The 20,653-nt window shown below is 34.0% G+C and overlaps 1 protein-coding gene and 1 pseudogene across 3 annotated transcripts in view; one reads left to right on the top strand and one right to left on the bottom strand.

The window, feature by feature from the left end:
• The window catches only part of ZC3H11A (zinc finger CCCH-type containing 11A), a 34,680-nt gene that overhangs the window by 5,476 nt on the left and 8,551 nt on the right, over positions 1 to 20,653 (top strand). The window contains exons 2-13 of one of the 3 annotated variants that reach the window (XM_006922876.3): positions 479 to 532; positions 1,911 to 1,970; positions 5,727 to 5,924; positions 7,032 to 7,151; positions 13,138 to 13,261; positions 14,339 to 14,542; positions 14,664 to 14,780; positions 15,021 to 15,101; positions 15,939 to 16,049; positions 16,877 to 16,939; positions 18,337 to 18,429; positions 19,317 to 19,385. In XM_006922876.3, coding sequence (XP_006922938.1) covers positions 5,871 to 5,924; positions 7,032 to 7,151; positions 13,138 to 13,261; positions 14,339 to 14,542; positions 14,664 to 14,780; positions 15,021 to 15,101; positions 15,939 to 16,049; positions 16,877 to 16,939; positions 18,337 to 18,429; positions 19,317 to 19,385 — 1,036 coding nt within the window. In that variant the 5' untranslated portion in view covers positions 479 to 532; positions 1,911 to 1,970; positions 5,727 to 5,870. Of the gene's footprint in view, positions 1 to 478; positions 544 to 1,910; positions 1,971 to 5,726; positions 5,925 to 7,031; positions 7,152 to 13,137; positions 13,262 to 14,338; positions 14,543 to 14,663; positions 14,781 to 15,020; positions 15,102 to 15,938; positions 16,050 to 16,876; positions 16,940 to 18,336; positions 18,430 to 19,316; positions 19,386 to 20,653 lie in introns of all 3 variants that reach the window. The other 2 variants (XM_015597845.2, XM_015597847.2) reach the window with 2 other exon arrangements.
• On the bottom strand, positions 4,545 to 4,664 carry LOC112471874 (annotated as a pseudogene).

Below are 20,653 nucleotides of genomic sequence, written 5' to 3'. Positions count from 1 at the left end.
TAAAATAGTATAAAAATATTGTTTAAGTACTTTTGCCGAATTATGGGTAAATGGCATAATGTAAGTTTACAAAATTTCAAAAGATTGAATGGGAATTAAAATGAAAGCCCCATTCATAAGCATACTTTGACAAACCTAGTATCTATTTTCTAAAGAATGTTTTTTTAATATTAAGTGATCTTAAATGTCTTTTAAAAATATAGTGAATGATCCATAATACTATATTCTTAACTGTGAGATTGTTTTGGCCTCTATTCTTAACTAAAAATAAGCGGTATTTTTATGTGTTAGGAATCATTTCCTCACTGGTAAAATAAGAGAATTGATCTCTGATCTTTAAGGTCTTTTTCCACTCTGAAAGTATGTTTCTGTGATTGAGTGGGAGACCAGAGATTTATGACTTTTAGTAAAAGTCTATTCAAAGTTTCAGACTGAATAACTAATGTAAGATCCCAATTTTTCCTTTTTTTCATTTTAGATTTGGGGATATTCCCTGCCCAAAAATTTCCTGGAAAATTGACTAGTATTAAGTGTGAGTAAAAGGTGTCCACTTTTTTTTAAGTTTGATTTTAGTTTTGTCTTGGATAGTATTTGGCAAGATTTAGCCTAGAAATAATGTAGTATTTATTACATGAGAATCAAAATTGCTTTATTACTGGGCTGGTTTCAAAATTTAGAATTCATTTCTATGTATCAAAATCGTTTTTGGGGTTTTTTTTTTTTGGTTTTTGGATTTTGGTTTTTTTGTGTTTTTTTTTTTTTTTTTTTTTTAATTCTTAAATGGTAAATGTACCATTGTGGAATGAAATTTCAACTTCAAAAGTTTACCCTTTTACTAACTGGAGTAAATGGATATTTACGTCTTTAGTTGTAGTCATCACTAGTAAAGAATTTGAAACTAGGCTGCATAAGCAAGCCTTTGCAGGGCCAATATTGAATTTCATGCCAGTTGACACTGGTGTTGCTGTAAAAGAAAGAAAAATCTTCCCTTAGTTAGAAACTTTCTATATTTTGACAGTGCCAGTTCAGTATGGCTATAATGTTGCTCTGCCTTCTACAGCTTGTTGCACCACTCTGTAGTTACTCTGTAACTATACGTTTCTATCTTTTTTGGTTAAACACTCCCTGAAGATAAAGATGATGATGATATACATACATCCATATTATACACATTGATATATGTTTAAGGACGTCCTTTCATCTTTATTTTGCGGGCTGGGCAAAATTTTGTGTAATGTATTAATATACTTCATACTTTTGGTATAGGAGTAAGTTCACTACTTTTATAATGAACTCAAATATAAAGGCTTTTGTAGTGTATTTTAAAAGGGAAAACTTACCCAAATGTTTTATTTCTACACATTCGTGTATATGTGTGTGTGTGTATAAGTCAGTTAGTATATATGTATATTATATACATAAAACACTTATATTTTTACATACAAGTATGCTTTTATTATACAGATAATAAAGATGGGGGAAGGTTTCTGTTTTTTTCTTAATAGGTGAAGAAATCTTGAAGACCAGAAATTGGATCTTATTGAATTTTGGTGTTCTTTTTCTTTTTTCTTTTTTTCTTTTTTTCTTTTTAAATTCTATTCGGCTATGGAAGATGGATTTTTTTTTTTTTTTCTTAAATAATCCTTTGAATCTCAAGTTCATCTTTAAATGAACTCTTTTTTTGTTTGTTTGTTTTTGTTTTTGTTTTTGAGGAGATAACTAGCCCTAGCTGTCTCCAGTCTGACAAAGGTTATTCGAATGGACTTAATCTCCCAGTAGTTGGGAGATGTTTTAAAAACACGTCCTGTGTTTGAATTGTGGCTGAGAGGTTCCCTTGGCAATGTGAGGAGGAAAATTCTTTCTGCCTCATTATTATTAATTCATGGATTGAGTGTTGGTTCGACCTACAGGCGTGATAGATTGGAACTCAGTGAAGACACAGACGTTCCTGTTGAGAGCAACCAGCTAATGTAAGTGTGAAAATGGTTTTTTTCCTCTTTAAAGGAATGAACATTTTTGTAATTTAAGACATGATTTCTCTGGATCAGTAAGAAATTAGCTATTGTCGAGACATTTTTTTTTGTAATTGTTTACAAGCTTTCGGTTTGGGGATGGAGACACTCTCCCCTCCCCACCCTTTTTTTTGATAATACATGCACATTATAAAAAAGGTAAAAACAATGTAGCCAGGGTGAAATCTCCCTGTAATTCCATCTCTTCAGAGATAAACACCTTTAATAGTTTATCAAGGCATAGTTCCACGTCCATACACATAGTTCTTCTTCATCTTAATGACTACTCAGCGTGCCTTTATATGAATGTGCCACAATTTAACATATCTGCCATTGATAGACATTTGGGTTTTGCCATTAAAAGCAAAAATAGCTCTATATCAAATAATAGTCCTATACTCATCCATGTGAACTGTACCTTAGAACCAGTTCTCAGTTGTGAATTTGTAGAATTGTTAATTCATTGTAAAGAGGTCGTACCAATTTACTGACTAATTAATGAGGTCTACTTGATTTGTAAAAGTTCTTGACACACCCCTTTTAATAAAGATAACTTTGGCCATGCTGCTAATAGATCTTTCACCATATGAGTTTTTCATTCTATGTAGTCAAATCTACCAATTTTTTGTTAAGGTTTTTAATTAGTATCATCCTAGGAAAGGTTTTTTTCACCCTGAGCTTTTCAAAAACTACCATGCTTTTTTTCCCCAGTGCTCAAATGGCTATATTTTTTACATTAAAAATGTAATCTAGGATTATAGTTATGTGATACTGCTTCTCTTCCACACATAAACATAGTAGACATTGTCAAATATTGCTTGTTTTTTTGCTGAGTAGTTATGAATTCACAATCTTAGTATAGTGCTTTAATTAGTGAACTAAAGCCTCTGCCATTCTTTTCTTTTATTCCCCTGGAACGTTTTTGTATGGAACACAATTTTTTTTTTAATCGGTGGCCAATTTTTAATTTCAAATGCCTCTTTTTCATATATCACGTTTATTCATAGATTCACTTGAATTCCATTGATCTTGTATTCATTTATTTGCAAACATTACAATTATTATATTTCACATCTACTGCAATATCAGGAAGAGCAAGGCCCTTATTTATTTTTTAAAATTTTTTTCTTTATTTAAATTTTCTTTATTTTTCTCAGTTATTCTAGATGATTTAGCAGTTTGTCAAATTCTAATAATAAACTCTCATTGGGATTTTGACTTAAGTTGCATTGAACATATACATTATTTGGGGGAGAAGTAAACTTTAAGCCATTATCTCTCTACTATCAAGGTCTTCTGTATGTAATTTCATAGTGTTTGGGTTTTGTTTTTAATTTAATGTGGGTCTTGTATACTGCTTCATTTTCCTGTATACTTTATAGTTTTATAGTAAGTGGGACTCTTACTATCTGATTAATTATTGCTGGCATATAGGAAATTTACTGTTTTTTCAATATCTTATTTTAAACATTTTTCAGTTGTGCTAGATTTTCTAGATTGCAAGCATATAATGTGCAAAATTCTTTTGCCTTATTCTTTCAGTTTTTATATCTTCTTTATTCTTACATATGCTAGACTCTTTGGAACAGTGTTGAGTGATAGTGGAGGCAGCGAGTGTTCCTTTTTTCTGTGCCTTGAGTGAGCTTACCTCTAGTGTTTTTATCATGTTGCATGTGCCGATGGGTTTCTGATAATTAAGTACATTTATGTTAAGGTGGTTCCTTTTAAAAGGCGTTGCATTTTAACTTTCTCCTAAAGCCATTGTTTTTTAAATACCATTTTAAATCCTTATTTCATTTTACCATTTTTTTCTTTTTAAAATCTTAAGATACCACAGTTTTTGTTTTTACCCCCCGTTATTAATATAATGAATTTCCTAATGTTAAGGCATTCTTCGTCCTGGAACAAACCTTTTTTTGATCATGTGATGTTACTTTTTTAATATACTGTGGTTTAATTTGCTTTAATTAGGACTTATCAGTTGTATTATAAATCAGATATACAAAGCAGTTAAATAGAAAACCATGTCACAACATAGTTTTGTTCTTTTTATTTTATTGAGTTCTTTCTAAATTCTTTTTCTCAGGTTAAAATACTTTCTTAAATTAATTTATTTAAGAATATATGGAGTAGATAGATCTTACACTTTTTGAGACTTTTCATGTCTAAAAACTTCTTCCACGTCCTGAGATCTTCTTGAAATGTAGTTTGAAAGGCTAAATCTAAGGTTGTAATCTCTCCTTTAAATTCTGGATACTTAGCATTTTGTCTTGGCATTTAGAGATTCAGATAAGAAGTCAAATGTTATGTCCTATTTTTTTCGCCTGTCATCAGTCTTCTTTTTCCTAGAAGTATGTATGATTCTGTCTTTACCATTAGAATTCAAAAGTTTCACCATTTCTGTGGCAGAGATGTCTTTAAAGAAACTTTCTGCCTGGCATTTGATGTGTCCCTTTTAAAAAAGTGTCAAGTTCATCCAGTTTAGGGAAATTTCCTTTTTCTTTTTTTTTAATTATTTATTATTATTATTTATGCCTACAGCACCTACCTGGTCTTCCTAGGTGGTCTCCTATCCAAGTACTAACCAGGCCCGACCCTGCTTAGCTTCCAAGATCAGACATCGGGCTTGTTCAGGGTGGCATGGCCATAGACCGTGGACCGTGGCTCCACTGGTGCGTGAACTCAGGACCTTCTGTGTGTAAAGCAGACGTGCTAACTGCTAAACTATGGAACCACGTCTGGGAATTTTTCTTGCATTGTTATTATCTCTATGAATTCCATTCCTTCCTTTTAGCATTTCCATTGTATAGTAATAGAATCTTATTTCCATCTTATATACCTTTTGTCTGGTATTGACATCTTTTTGCATTCTGGGAGATTCCTGATATTGATATTTTATAATTAATTTTTGTGTTTTGCATCAGTGTTTAGCCTTCTAGATTTGAAAATCGAAAAAAATTTCAAAATCTTTTGGAAGAAGAGGCTAGAAATTTGAGTTTTCTTAGTTTTTAAGCTTTCTCTTGTTCTCACTTTTTTTCATAGAGATGTGTTCATTTCTATCAATCTGTAGCCTTTAAAACTTGCTGAGAGCGTGAAGATTTTAAAAGAATTTCTATTTTTTTCCAACATTAATTCATAATCTTTGGGATGTTGATTTCAAGAATGAAATTGACCTCTAATCTTTTCTTTCCTTTCTTAAAAAATTTTCTATTGTAAAACTTTTTCGTTCTCATCTAATTGATACTTTTTTTTTTTTTTTTTTGCATGAGTCATTGTAATTATTTGAATATCCCTTAGAGACTTGATCCTATTAGAGGCAGTTTTTTAAATTGCCTTTGGTATACACAAGAATGCAGAATGTACTCAATGAATTTTGGGGCCAGGGGAATCCTTCTGATAGATTAGTGAAATGCTATTAAAGGTTAGCAATGCATATTTAATGTTATGTTGAAGCAATGTAATAAGCACCACAGAGAATACAAAAGAAATAAGGGCATGGCTATCCTTAACAAAAATTTTACATTGTAGATGGGACTGTACAGTATCACATAAGAATAAAATATGAACCAGAGTGTTCACGAGGATCTGTATAGGCAAGTACATGTTAATACTATTAAAATTTTGTTTTAACAATGTGATTTCATTAGGCGATTTGGAGAAGGAAGTTGAAAGAATTTACCTGAAATATTTTAATTCATTATCTCCTTATTCTAGGATTACATTTTAAAGACAATTTCTGTGGTCAAGTTGTCTTTTGAAAGATTAAATCTATTTCAAGAGAACTTGAAGCTGATCCTCGTCTTGAGGAAGCAGTGGCTTGTTTTCAAGAAGCCACTTGTGATCTGAGATCTACCCAGCATGCCTAATCAAGGAGAAGACTGCTATTTTTTTTTCTATTCTACATGTACCAAAGTAAGAATTGGATTCTCTAAATCAGTTCTTTTAATAATTTCCCTAATAAAATTAGATAAGATTTTACTAAGTAGTTGTTATGTTTTGTTTTTCTGAACTGTCTGTTACTTGTTTTTAGTTTTTTAGTAAAGGATAGCATTCCTGGGAGAATTCATTCATCATGTTTTTTTCCTCTTCATTTTATGTTCTTTGTGTTCTACAAAACTGAAAAGGTCCATAGCATTTAGTCATCATTCATTGGTCTCTCACTGAATTACAGTGAATTAATCTGTTCAGGGTGCCTTTGGAATTAGGAGCACTTTGGCCTGTGGCTTGCCAACTTTGATTTTATTTCTTTTGTGCTAAATGAATGGGTGGGTTGTAGTATACTTTAGAAACTGTCATGGGTTGAATTTAACTTCTTCAGATTTACTGCTGAATTCTAAAGCCATCTTCTAAATATGCTTTTGTAACTTTTTTTACTTTTTCTTTGTGAAAACTACCAGGTTTTCTTTATTCTACTGCAGCTCCATTTACATTTATCTGCTGTTTTCTGTTCCTTTATGGCATTCTATAAATGTACATGTTGTTAACAAAAACATCTTAAATCATTTTGCTGCTATGTTTAAAATTATAAGTTTTGAGTAGGGCTCTGATCTTACATAGCAATTCGCGCAACAGTTGTATTTTGTTTCGGATACCAGTGTATAAAGTATATAGTGAAGCATGGAATTATACTTCAATCCTAATCTAGTAACTTTCTTTCTAATTTTTTGTTAGCTGCTAAATCACACAAGTTAGGATTTATTAAACAGTGTTGAAGATGAACTGTAAAATATATTTTTAAAGAGATCTAATACTTCCACTTGTCTTTTTCAACCCCATCTCTCACTTTGTCATTCATGTTTGTCAGACCAGATGAAGGGTACTCTCAGGAAATAGAAAGTAGGAAATTATAAATTTATTGACCTCTGATAGTTCTTGTTATCCCACCTCAGTTGTCTTCTACCTTGCCTATCTTTCTATACTGTGTTTGTGTAGGCAACAGGAAACTATTATAATGAACATTTTACTTGGAATCTGTTTCAATACCACAGTTCTTTTCTGTATTATTCTCTTGGTTAATAGGGTGACAGCTGTCCATTCCGTCACTGTGAAGCTGCACTAGGAAATGAAACTGTTTGCACATTATGGCAAGAAGGGCGCTGTTTTCGACAAGTGTGCAGGTTTCGGCACATGGAGATCGATGTAAGTTTTGTATTATAAGAACTAGCCTGGTGTCATGATGGGCCAATAAAAAATATAGGGAGAAATGGTATTTTATATAACACATGAGTTAAAATTTTTAAAGTAGTCCAGTGAAATTTCAGTCATTATTATCATGCTTGCTTAATATCTAGATATTATGGAGGATGAATTGGTATTATTTTTCTGGAAGGCAGTTTGGTAAAAATGGTATATGTAAATTTGGGGAATATTTGCATTTCTGCGTATATTTTCAAACAGTCTCAAACTTAGAGAAAAGTTGCAGTTACAATATAAAACATTTTCTAAGCCATTTGGGTATAAATTACTGACATTCCACATCACCTCCAAATATTTTCATGAGTATTTCCTGCAAACAAGGACATTCTCCTACATAACTAAATAACAGCCTTTACAAATAGAAAATTAGCATCGATATATTACCTTCATTTAGTCCTTAGAGCCCATTCACGTTTTACTATTGTACCAGTAATGTCCTTTATTGCAAAAGGAACGAATCCAGAACCAAGTGTTGCATATAGTTTACATGACTCTTCAGTGACCTTCAGTCTAGAACAGTTACTCAGTCTTTCCTTGGCTTTCATTAGCATTGACACTTCTAGTAGTTATAGGTAGTTATTATTTTGTAGAATATCCCTCAATTGGGGTTAGTCTGAAATTTTCTCATTACTAAATTCAGATTGTGTATCTTTGGCAGAAATAGCACAAAGGCGATATTCTCATTGTATACTATTAGGTGGCATTCAATTTTAATTACCCCGTTACTGGTGATGTTAATTTTGATTGCTTCATTAAGGTGGTATCTACCAGATTACTTCACTATAAAGTTTTTCTTTTCGTAGTAAATATTTCGTGGAGAGATACTTTGAGACCCTGTAATTATCCTATTTTTCATAAAAATTTGTTTTTTAGTGATTTATTTGTATGTGTGCAAACTTACAGTTCCCTATTATTCCATGTGTTGTACTCCATTACTATCATTTTTTAATTCTCAAATAGACCCAGATTTGGCCAGTAAGAGCCCTTCAAAGTGGTTTTTGTGTCCTTTTGATGTTTCCATTCTTTGAACACCTCTTTGCTTTCTGACTTAAGATTTTCTAGGCTCATTCTGTACTTACCTCTTCTAGCCCTGGATCAGCCATTTCTCTAAGGAGCTCTGGGTTCTTTCAGTGAAAAATGGTATATAGAAATAAGATTTGAGTTGCTCCTAGAGTGTTGCTTCCAGGCCTGCAGTGGAAAGAACAAAGGAATATATAAGTGTGTGTGTGTGCGCGCGCGTGTTATTTATGTTGATGTATTGAAAATTATTTATGATGTATTTATGTATTTATCATTGATGTATTTATCATTATTTATGTTGATGTATTGAAAATTATGAGTTTAAATAGATGTTTCCAATTCACAAGACCTACAGGGTTTAGTCTAGGCTTCTCCTTTTCCATACTGTAATTCTCTTTTCCAAAACTGAGAAACTTGGTTCCCATTGTCCTCAGTATTACTTATCTGTTCAGTCCTCTAGTTATGTAAACCAATATTGTATCTCAGCCCCTTCCTTCCTCTCAGGATATGACATCACACACGAGGCTGCTCTTCCACAGGGACAATTTTCTCACCTTGTTTTGATGCCTAAAGCGTGTACTAGGCCTTCCCCCTGGCTCCACCGTGAGGATTCCTCCCTCCCTCTACTTGAACTCTAGCATCCTACCTGGATCCCTCTACCCGCCTTGGACGCCCTCTTCACAGTTAGGCTCTGCCACACTGTTGGGCAGCCCTCGCATGCGAGGTGCTTACTCTCCTCACCCTGTTCATTCTTTGTCTCTGTACCAGGTCCCCACTTGGGAAGACCCTGCCTTCCTCACTCTGCTTGGTCTTGGATGCTCGTTCTGGGCAGACCCTCCATGAGTATACCCTCCTCACCTTACATTGGGATCCCTTCTGCTCAGAAGTCTTGCTCGCCTTGCTCACCCTGCTCAGGTTCCATCACTGTGCCAGGCCATCTTATGCAAATGTCATACTAATCTCTCATGGGTTCTGACACCCTATGCCAGTCCCAGCTTGTCAAGTGGACATCTTTCTCATCTCAGTCAGGCTCTAAAACTCTGCTCTGGGTCACATACCCTTCCCTCTCCCAGCATGAATGCCTACCTCTCAGCATCACTAAGACTTTGGACTGAATTGTTTGAGGGGCTGGGGAAGGAAGAAAGAGACTAAATGTACAGTTCGTATGCCTTGGTTCCTAGAGCTACTCCAGTTTGGTTCCAGATTTATAGTTTTTACCTATATTATGCTGCCTGTCTTCCAGCTAGTAGAGAATCCACTAAAATTCAGCAAAAGCAATACTCTGACTTCTGAAAAATGTCATAACACTGCTTGCAGAGTATAAATTGGGACAACACCTAGGATCTCTAAGAACTAAGGTCTCTAAGAACATCTACATTTGAATATTCTCCAGAAGAACTCATGGGACTCGGCACATGGTTGTATTCCTGGCTAAGATTTATTAACACTGATATAATAAGGACATCTCAAAGGACACAGGCAGAATCTAGAGGAATCCATATGTGAGTTTCTTTATGATCTCTTGCATGAGAGGTCACACAGAGCAAGCACTTCCCCCAGCCATGAAAATGCAGCAACTTATGTGATGTTTCTGCCCAGGGAAGCCCATGAGAGACTCAGCATCCAAGGTTTTTATTGGAACAGATCACATAGGCACTCTCTACCTAATAACGTAAGCAAACTCCAGACTCCCGCAAGGCTGGCAGGTGTTCAGCATAAGCCATATTGTTTGCATAAACAATCTAGGCACATTCTGAGTGCCAAGTTCCTACATCCCAGCCAAGGGCCAACCTTGCAAAGAGCCTGTCTAAGAATAGCAGTTTTATGGCTGCTCTCTTAATTCTTTTTTGCACAGAGGCTTATTTGGATGCATCATATGAAACTACTGTCATACCTGAGTCTCAACTATACTCGTGCAAAATGAGCTGTATGTAGAATTACTCTTTGTAGCATAATTTGTAATAATAAAATGTATGAAACAACCTAACCCTTCATTTTAAATAAGTTTTATTACATTCATGCAATGGCATGGTGGGCAGTTGTTAACAAAAAATTTTTAAAGGGAAACTAAAATTGTTATGGAAAGATCAGGGCATAGTGAAAAAGTAAAGGGCGCAGAATAAGGTATATAATATGCTACCATTTATTTAAGAGAGAAAAGATTTATTATTTTTTACTTGCATTTGCATTTTAAAAATCTCTGGAAGTATAAAAGAGAAACTTAACAATAGTAACTACGGAGGTGGGGACAGAAATGGGAAAGAGCCTTTTTACTGTAAGTCCCTTCTGTATGCAGTTAATTTTCATTATTCTTGGGTTCCATATTTGCAAATCTGCCTACTTGTTAAAATTTATTTATAACCCCCACATCAATACTCACTTTCATGGTTGTTCACAGACATGTGAAGAGCACCAAGAAATATGAGTCTCCTGAATCACCTGATGTATACACTCCCAGCTGAAATCAAACAAGGCAATATTCTACCTTCTTTTCGTGGCCTGTTCAGTGCCCCCCCCCCCCCATTTTTTTTAATTGTATTTTCGTGCTTTTTTTATTGTTGATTTTCCTGTTTGAAATGGCCCCCTAGGGTAGTGCTGCAGTGTTGTATACTGTTCCTAAGCACAAGAAAGAAAATACATGTAATAGATAAAAAGCTTCATTCAGGCGTGAGTTATAGTGCCATTGGCCTTGAGTTTAATGTTAATAAATCAACGATATGTATTATATAAGGTGTCTTTAATTATAAACATACATAAAACAAGGTTATTGATCAATCGATAGAAATGGTGTGACCAGAAACTCCCAGGAACCTACTAACTCTGTATACCTTTCGACCATGTGCTATATTTTAAAGAAATAAAAACTTAAAGAAATAGTCATGTGTTGCTAAATGAAAAAAGTACAGAATTATATGGAATACCTTTTAAGTGTGCATCTATACATTTACAGCTTTTTAAGTAAAATGATTCTTTACCAAAAAAAGTGATTTTCTTTTGATAATAGCATCCTAGGCATTTGTTTCCCAAGTAGTCTTCTTGCATGCATATTAGTTTTCATTTAGAAACAAAATCCACTAAATGCTTTAAACAGATCAAGTAAATGTCATGTGACTCTTGTATGTGGAGGATATTATTTTAGAAGTTACCCAGTAATTTGAAAATTACTTCCTGGAAAGGAGTGAAAACTTAACCAAAGACTGACTTAGGAGCAGGGAGGATTGGCATTAAGGTTCTACCTTGAGGAACAAGGAATTGAGTAATTGTTGTTATTCTTATCTAAAAAACAATGGTAGCTATTATACCTACCTTTTGGGTGTGACAGGGAACTAATAAATTCCATCCAGTTCTTTGAAAGGTAAAAGTATTTGCTGTACTTTTTTTTTAAAAAAGTAATCATACATGTAGCAATAAACTCAAGACATAGATTTTTAAAATAGTTTTTGCCAAATTGCATTTCAAAGCTGATGAACTGCTTTACGTTTCCATTATCAGTATTCATGATCCTCCCACATCCCTACCAACCGAGTATTATCAAATTATCAGTCTCAGTATAGTAGACTGATCTTTGTCCCATTTTTTACATTTAAGAATCTCTTTGTAATGGTCATTGTTTCTCTGTTTCTCTCCTCCACATTAAATTTTCTGAAATAATGCTGCTGTTCTTTCTTGGAATTTTACACCTTTGGCTGCTTATTAGGATGAGAGAGCCAACATAATGCAGGTTATTAATCCAAGGTTAGTTACTTTTCAGAAGTGTTTATCAGGTCCTTCCCCCCCCCACACCCCCCCCATTGAACTACTTGTTAAAGTATATGTAGAAATGTGCACAAATCATAATCTTACAGCTTGAACAGTTTTCACAAAAATGAATAATACACTTGACCAGCACCTAGGTCAAGAAATAGAACTTTTCCTCCTTCCCTTCATTGTTACTAATGAAGCCCCCAGAACTAATCACCATCCTGATCCCGACTACTATAGAGGTTTTGCTGTTTTGATCTTTATATAAATGGAAATCACACAATATGTGCTCTTTCATGTCTGGCTTCTTTCACTCTGCATCTGTGTTAAGTCCAGAATCATATTCTATTTTATGAAGTTATTACAATGTATTTATCCATTCTAGCATTGATGTACATTTGGGTTTACGTTTTGGAGCTATTATAAGTAGTATTGTTTTGAACATTGTTTATACGCATCTAATGTATATATATATTAAAACTAATATATATAATTGTTGGACATATATCCTTGATTTGGCAATTTATTATAGATATGCAAGTATTTTTTTCATTCCCCTTCATAAAAGTGAAGTAGCTAGGGAAGGAAAATACCATCCTTAGTGTGTTACATGTATCTTACCTTGGGAAGTCACAAATGGGAAAATGTTTTCTCAAAGCCTTGAACTCTCAGCTTCAGATAATAATTGTAGTCTATTTAATCCTTTTTATGTGCTAGGTGCTCCATGTACATTATTTTATTTAATCCTTATAAGAAAGCAATAGCCACTATTCCCATTTTATAGCTGAGGAAAGTGAGGCATAGAGGTGTTAAGTCGTTTGTCCAGCATTACTTGGCCCATAAGTAGCATAGTAGAGATTCAGACCCTCTTATCTTTGATTCCATAACCTTAACTACTGTAGATAGTATCCTGCATCTCTAAATTAAGTGTAGATATTCAGAGTTCCGGGATCAGGGCAAAGAGGAAAAAAACAGTAAATAAACCACTTCCCTGCTCCCCTCATCTCTCCATCATGTTTAGGGTATTTGACTTAGCAACGCTCTTTTTTTTGCTCTTCCTCCTGCTTAAAATCATCTCATGTTTCAGATTTTTGAATCCCATATATGAACTTTGTGCGAAAAACACCTCATTTTTTATTTGAAAATGATGTATTATTCCCTCTTACAGAAAAAACGCAGTGAGATTCCTTGTTACTGGGAAAATCAACCAATGGGATGTCAAAAACTAAACTGCGCTTTCCATCACAACAGAGGACGTTATGTTGACGGCCTTTTCCTCCCTCCAAGCAAAAGTGAGATCTGTTTTTAATTTTAAAGGAATAATTACTATGTAATGAACACTTGTGCACATTGTACAGAGTACTTTATATATGTTGCCTTCTTTTACTCTTGTAAGGGAGCAGTATTCCACTTCATAGATAGAAGAACTGCACTTTATTAAAGTTAAATGACTTGTACACAGTCATAAACTGATAAGTAGCAGAGTCACAATCAAAACTGTCATCGAAAGCCATGCTGCCTCACAAGTGTTTCTTGGTATGACAGTTTAGATTACTGTAGCTTCATTCCCATTTTCATATCAGATCCATAGAGGGTTTTGAAAGAAACTTGATTCTCCGGGCCAGGGGTTGGCAAATCTGTTCTCCCACCTGTTCTGTGAATCAAAGTTTTATTGGAATGAAGCCATGCCCATTTGTTTTCAGATTTTCTATAGCCAAATTTTGTGCTACTGCTGCAGAATTGAGTACTTGAGACAGAGATCTACAAAGCCTATATTTACTGTCCAGCTTTTTACAGAAAAAGTTTGCTAACCCTACTCTAGGCTGTAATCTGAAATAAAACTTAAACTCTACCAAAAGCTAGTATTTATTTCCGAAGTCCCTTTTAAAGTAATTTCCAAGTGGAATGATAAGCCATTTAAAAGCCACATCTGCTCTATGATTAAAATCTGATGGCTGCATATTTTTATCTTCATTTAAGGGGAGGAAAATTAGGTTCACTCCTTTCTGCTTTGGCTCAAAAGTATTACCTGCTATCTCTTTAAAGGTACTTCTTGCTAAGCAAAAAGCCTAGAATTCCAATATTAAAATTACATCTCTAGAATTTACAGTCACTATGCACTTAGCTTCCTGTTTATGTTTTGAGTGTCCATCTTGAGTGTATTTGCCTACAGTGAAGAATTATTAACTAAAAGCCATATTTTCTCTCCCTGGAAATTTAGAATCTGATTGGGAAAATGGGAAATTACATAAAAAGACATAAATAGTGGCAAGGAAAATGCACCAAACTCATCATGGGTGGTTGGGGATTTTTGATGAATTGGGATAATATATTCTATTTTTAATTTATGACTAATTTTGTATGTCTAGCTGTGCTGCCCACTGTTCCTGAGTCACCAGAAGAGGAAGTGAAGGCTTGCCAGCTCACAGTTCAGCAGAGCAAATTATCTGTCCAGTCTAATCCCTCCCCTCAGCTGCGAAGTGTGATGAAAGTAGAAAGTTCAGAAAATGTTCCCAGCCCCACACATCCACCAGTTGTAATCAATGCTGCAGATGATGATGAAGATGATGATGGTAATTGAGCTCTTTAAGGCAAATATGTGATCAAGTCACTTAGTGAATTAGACAGAATCAGGATTAAAGGCTCTAGGCTTGTTTTTAATCATAAACTTGCCTTTAAATGTTGATAATATAGATCAGTTTTCTGAGGAAGGTGATGAAACCAAAACACCTACTCTGCAACCAACTCCTGAAGTTCATAATGGATTACGAGGAGCTTCTGCCCGGAAAGCTGGGATCAGTTTAAAACAAGGTAAGAAGATGCTATGTTGATGCTGGTTCCCACTTACAAATTTTATAGCAGTATGAAATGTGTCCAGACTATATTAAAGACCTTTGAAATATAGTTCACAGTCACCACCACCTCCCTCCTCCCTGCCCCCATTACACACGTGTACACACACCTCCTTATTCATTTAGAAAACATCTGAATGCCTGCTATTTACAGATAAAACGCACAGTTCCTCCTTTTATTTCTATGTGCATTTCTCAGGTGAATGTTTGAATTTTGGAATAAAAACCCTTGAGGAAATTAAGTCAAAGAAAATGAAGGAAAAATCCAAGAAGCAAGGAGGTAAGTCATCAGTTTTGACACATCGTTAAATGTTCCTAGAGAATAACTAGGACATTTCTGATAATAAGGACCCTTGCAACAACCACAATGACTGACTTCTGTGGCTGATTTGAAGAAAAAAACACAGACTTACTTAAATCATGGTTGCTTTTTTTTCATTGCAGCTATGTTTCAGTCCCTAACTATTCAAAGCCACGCATTGCAATTAAAAAAACCCAGAAAAACATTTATCTTGCAAAATATAACTCTAAAGAACAACCTATAAATCATATTAAAAGAGGAAAATCTTTATTTTGTAGTAGGTGAATTTTTCTCAAGAGCTGCTAGGATTTCTTCGAGCTTGCCTTAACCTGGTTATTTTATATATTTCCAACTCTAAAAATTATGGTTTGAAAGGTAATATTTAGAGAGAATCAACTGGTTGGTTTTCAGTACCCTCTTGGTAAAGCTTGTTCTATAGGAACCGTGGAGATGTGCTTTTTGCAGATAATTGAATATAGATGAAAAAGGTTGAATTGACAGACTTTATAGCCGATGTGCTTCTGGGGTTAACTTTAGAATGCTAGCCTTGGTAAATAAAAGTGGATTGAGTACCTTTTACTCAAAACAGTTTTATGTTTTATTTATACATCATGCCCAAGGAAGATAAGAGATAAGGATTATCACTCCTCCCACCACCATCCCATGTCACTGTAGGCAAACAAGAACAGAGAGACTGATTGGCTTGTAATCTTATGGTCTGTGTTGGACTTATATGGTCACAAGTCAAAATTTCTTGACTTGGTGATAGCTTTATTTTCCATAATTATTTGCTCTCTTTTGATTTGCTTTATTTAGAAAGTTCTTCGGGAGTTTCCAGTCTTTTACTCCAACCTCAGCCCATTCCAGGTCTTGAAAAAGAGAATGTCCGGACTGTGGTGAGGACAGTGACTCTGTCCAACAAACAAGGTGAGGTATAGGTAGGTCTTAAGAGTTGTCAAGCTACTTTTAAAAAACTAGGAGTGGAAAATCCTAGTGTGTATTTTACCTTTAATGGCTATGCAGAAAGAGTTCAGTATGTTGATCAAATAGAAGGATGAAAAGTTAGTATATTTCACTCTACTATTTAAAAAGTTGAAATTCTTACTCATCTGGTACTCACATTAATGTATCTTTAATTTTTACATTTACTGTTTATTTGTATCCACTCAACAAATTTGTTGACTGTCCATTGTGGATAAAAAACTATAATAAACCCTTTAAGTTATAGAAATATTTCCCTTAATAGCTGTAAATCAAATAAGGAATATAACACAAGTAATTATAATATGCAGATACCTTTAAATGTTTGTGCCCTTCAGTCAACAGAGAGTCAGAGGGAAGAGCTCACTTCTTCTGAAGTGATCAACGAAGGTTATATAGGAGAGTTAGCTAGCAATGGAGTATGAGGTTTTTTTTATTTTTTATAATTTTATTTAATATATTGAAGTGCACAAGCAAAAGTATAGGTTAAGTTTCTAACCAATTGATTAGAATGCAATTTGTATACTTGGTTACTGTTAATAATTAGGACTGTGCTGTTGCTTCCCTTTGGGCTGAACATTGGCTCTTTAAGAGGTTAAATCTTTGTTTTTTTTCTTTTTTTTAACGTGATAGTCTTCCTTAAGACCGAGATCTGATTGTCAAGAGACTGTGGGGACTCATGTTAATATCAGCGCATACTTTGTACCCATAAGTAATTACTGAATAAAGAGAAATCAGCTAATGGTAGAGAAATTCTATTTTTGCCATTTTAGGAGAAGAACCCTTGGTAAGATTGAGTCTAACCGAGAGACTGGGGAAACGAAAATTTTCAGTAGGTAAGTTTTGTGCATATCCTTTGTTTTCTGCTTGTTTGTGTATTAACATACCTCCTCTGAAATTCTCTTTATACAAATGCCCTGTCAATATTGATTTATAGTCCCCGTGTTCTTGGCTGAAAGCTCTTAATAAAATTTCCTGGTTTTTTTACATGTGTATTATACCTTTTATTGAAGTCATAAAAATGCATAGTGTTAAAAGTTAACTTGATTATGGTCAACTCTTTAGAAGGTACTAAGTTTAAAAAACAGTAAAAAATATCTGTATGGACAAATTGAAATTTGAGTTTGTAGAGGGAAGTAAGTGTCCAGTTAATATAAATTCAGTCCCTGGATTAGTGCTAGTTTATATTTTGAGAAGTATTTTACCATATTACTGAATTGCTGTGTGTCTGTTTCAGAAGAATTATTTTGAAAATTTCTGATTCCAGCAGTTCCTTTATACTCTTTAAAATGTGTTTGCAAATCTTATTTGTGAAATCTTATTTGTTTTGTATTTTCTTCAACACCATTCTCACTGACAGAAATTTTAGGTAAAAAAATACAGAAAGAAACTATTTTTATATCAGCAGGACATGTAAACTTTATGATTTTTGGTTTCTTTTTTAAATTATAAGTGAGAGGAGAGAGAAAATGTACTCTGTAGCATCTTTTAAGTTTTTAATGGGACTCTGCAAAGTTTTTAATGGGACTCTGACTATATTTTTAGTCATACAATCCAAAAACACAGTTTTTGACAACTTGTGACATTTAAACAGCTCGCATTGAACAGTGTAATGTTATAAACCAGGAATCAGGAAACTTGGTTCAGGTCTTGGCTCCATCGTTGATTGGATGGAGATACAGAATCATTAATTGGCGGAGATACAGAATCGTTAATTGGCTAAGATACTGAATCTTTCATAACTTTATATTTCTTATCTGGAATTGAAGAGAGAAGCTATTTGGCCTTCAGAGACTTTGTGTCACAGAAAAATTCTTAATTTTGTGATTCTTTTGCTGTCTTCCCAAACATTCTTGGTACATTAAACCATAAATTTACCTAGAATTCAGCAGTTAGCCAGTTAAGATCTTTCTGTACATGAAGATTTTTTTTTTCCTATATATTCCTAATTATGAATTTTAGCCTTAACCAGGACTTATAATTTGAAGTTTTGGTCAGTTATTTGGTAAGTGTTAATTTGTGCATTCTAATTTTTTGTCCCTTTCTTTACCTCTTCTTTTTTTATGACATTTTTATTCCTGCTCTAAAATTGAGTTGTAAAGAAGCCAGTGAATGAACACACCATATAAATGCAGAAAAGTTGCAAAAGTATTACTACATTGTCTGTTTTTGCTTGTATTTCTTGACCTTGCGGAAGGTTGACTTGAGCTCTTAAACTGAGTTCCTTCTGTAGGTGGTGAAGGCGATCCTCCATTAAAGCGTAGCCTTGCACAGAGGCTAGGAAAGAAAGTTGATGCTTCAGAAACTGATAAAACACCAAAGAAAGGTACCTCTCTTATAATATACATGGGTGTAGTCCTGACACTGTCTCTTGTAACATGTCTGGTTTGTGATTTTTTTGTTTGGGTAAATCAAATCATTTCTGGTATTCATTTCATTATTCAGTAAACATTTGAGTGCTTACTGTGCTAGATTCTAGGTAGAACACCATTGGATAAAATAAACACCATCACAGTTCTCAGGAGCTTATGATACAATGGCAGGTAGGAATACTTGTCTGTATTGTGATAAATTATGTGACAGGAAAAGTACACAGTGTTATGAGATCACAGAATTTGAAGCCAATTTCCCTTTCTCCTTGCCCGCCAATTATATTGAAGCCTAATAACTAAAGTGCATATTTCCAATAGACTTAGGAGAAAAAAACCTTTTGATGTCAGTAAGATTTTAGAAGGTTGTACGGTAACAAAATTATTTTACTAAATTTAGTAGTTTCTGCTTTTCAGATATAAAAAGATTTTTTTTGAAGGCTCTCTTGAGTGCTCTAGGGCAGCAGTCCCCAACCTTTTTAGCACCAGAGGCTAGTGCTGCTATGAGAATCTAGTGCCTCATGATGTGAGGTGGAGCTGAGGCAATGATGCTAGTGCTGGGGAGCAGCTGCAACTATAGATGAAGCTTTGCTCACCACTCTCCTCATACTGGTGCTAGTCTGCATCCCGGGGATTAGGGACCCCTAGAGATGCTCTAGGGAATCCATGATTCGCATAGATCTGTACTGTAGAAAGAAGAATTTAAGACCTGAGGACATTTTTAAAAAGCATTTGCATTTGAAGACAAGTATAAGCCTAATTTGTGACCTTTGTAAAAGAGTTTTGACCTATAAAATGTCTCTGTTCAACTTTTGGTTTAATTTCTTTTTCTTTTTTTTTACAGCTCAGGTTTCCAAGTCTCTAAAGGAACGATTAGGCCTGTCAGCTGGTCCAAACAATGAGGAAGCAGCAGGTAGGTAAACCTAAGACCAGCTTCTATTTTTTCCCTTGCTATAGAATCTTTACTTTTTATCCTGTTTACCTGTTGAGTTAGGTTAGGGCTTATGTGTTGTCTTTGTTTGTTTGTTTGTTTTGTTTGTTTTTGTGTGTTTTTTGTGGATTTGTTGTTTTTTTTTTAAGTAATTAATGACTGGTATGGATTCTCTTTTTGTACTTAGATATGGTATAATGAGTGTTCATCATAGGAAATTAGAAACAACCTAAATATCCAACAAAAAGGAATTAGGTTAAATTAAGGTAGTTATGAACTAAAATAATTGCTGTCATGAAAAGTCATGTTCTGAACAGTAATGAAGGAAGGCTGCAAAAGAAACACACCACTTTTGACCTTTTTGCCTTAGGGTAAAATAAGAGGATTTTTTGGATGAAATTTATTTTCTTATAATAGAAACTTAATTTTCAGGAAGAAGTCTTTATGTATCAGAGGATTCCTATTTTATAAAGATAAAAATACATCCTTAGAAAAAACACTGCAAAGAAATATTCCAAAATATTAACATTGGTTTTATCTTGATATTGAGGTTTTAAGTAATTAAAATTTTCTTCTTCATATTTTTTCTATACTCTAATTTTTAAACTTTTTAAATTACTGGGTAAAATACGTAAGTGTTTCTATGTATACAATTTAAAGAATACTAAAGTGAACATCCATATACTTAACCATTTAGCTTTTTTATACATTCGCAGGATTTAGTTTAATGCTTTTTAAATTTTTTATCTGTGTTTACAAATGGTGTTAGCTTGTGCTTTTCCTTTTTCATTTTATCCTTTTCTGATTTGGTTCTTAAGATTTTAACAGCATCATAAAAGGAATCTGACATCAAATATTATTACTCTTTTCTAAATAACTTTTTTGTTTTCTCCTTATGGAATTTTTATTAGATGTTGGAGTTTTTGGACACATGTTCCACGTGTCTTTTAACTTTGTCTTCATACTTTCCATCCCTGAGGATTTTTTGCCTCATCGTTTAGGATCTTTGCTTGGCTTGATTTTCTAGATTAGCAATTAACCAACTCAGCTTTTTCTGCAAAAGGTCAAATAGTAAATATTTAGTCTTTGCAGTCCACAGTTTCCATCACATCTACTCAACTCTGCCATTATAGTGTGAAAGCAGCCATATGTAATATGTAAATGAATGAGTGGATGTATTTCAATAAAGCTCTAATTATAAAATTTAGATCATGGCCAGATTTGGCCTATGGACTTTAGTTTGCCATTGT

The sequence above is a fragment of the Pteropus alecto genome, unplaced genomic scaffold (assembly GCF_000325575.1).
Source record: "Pteropus alecto unplaced genomic scaffold, ASM32557v1 scaffold359, whole genome shotgun sequence".
Lineage (NCBI taxonomy): Eukaryota > Metazoa > Chordata > Mammalia > Chiroptera > Pteropodidae > Pteropus > Pteropus alecto.
The sequence above is the reverse complement of the archived record's forward strand: the minus strand, read 5'-3'. Positions and strand labels throughout refer to the sequence as shown.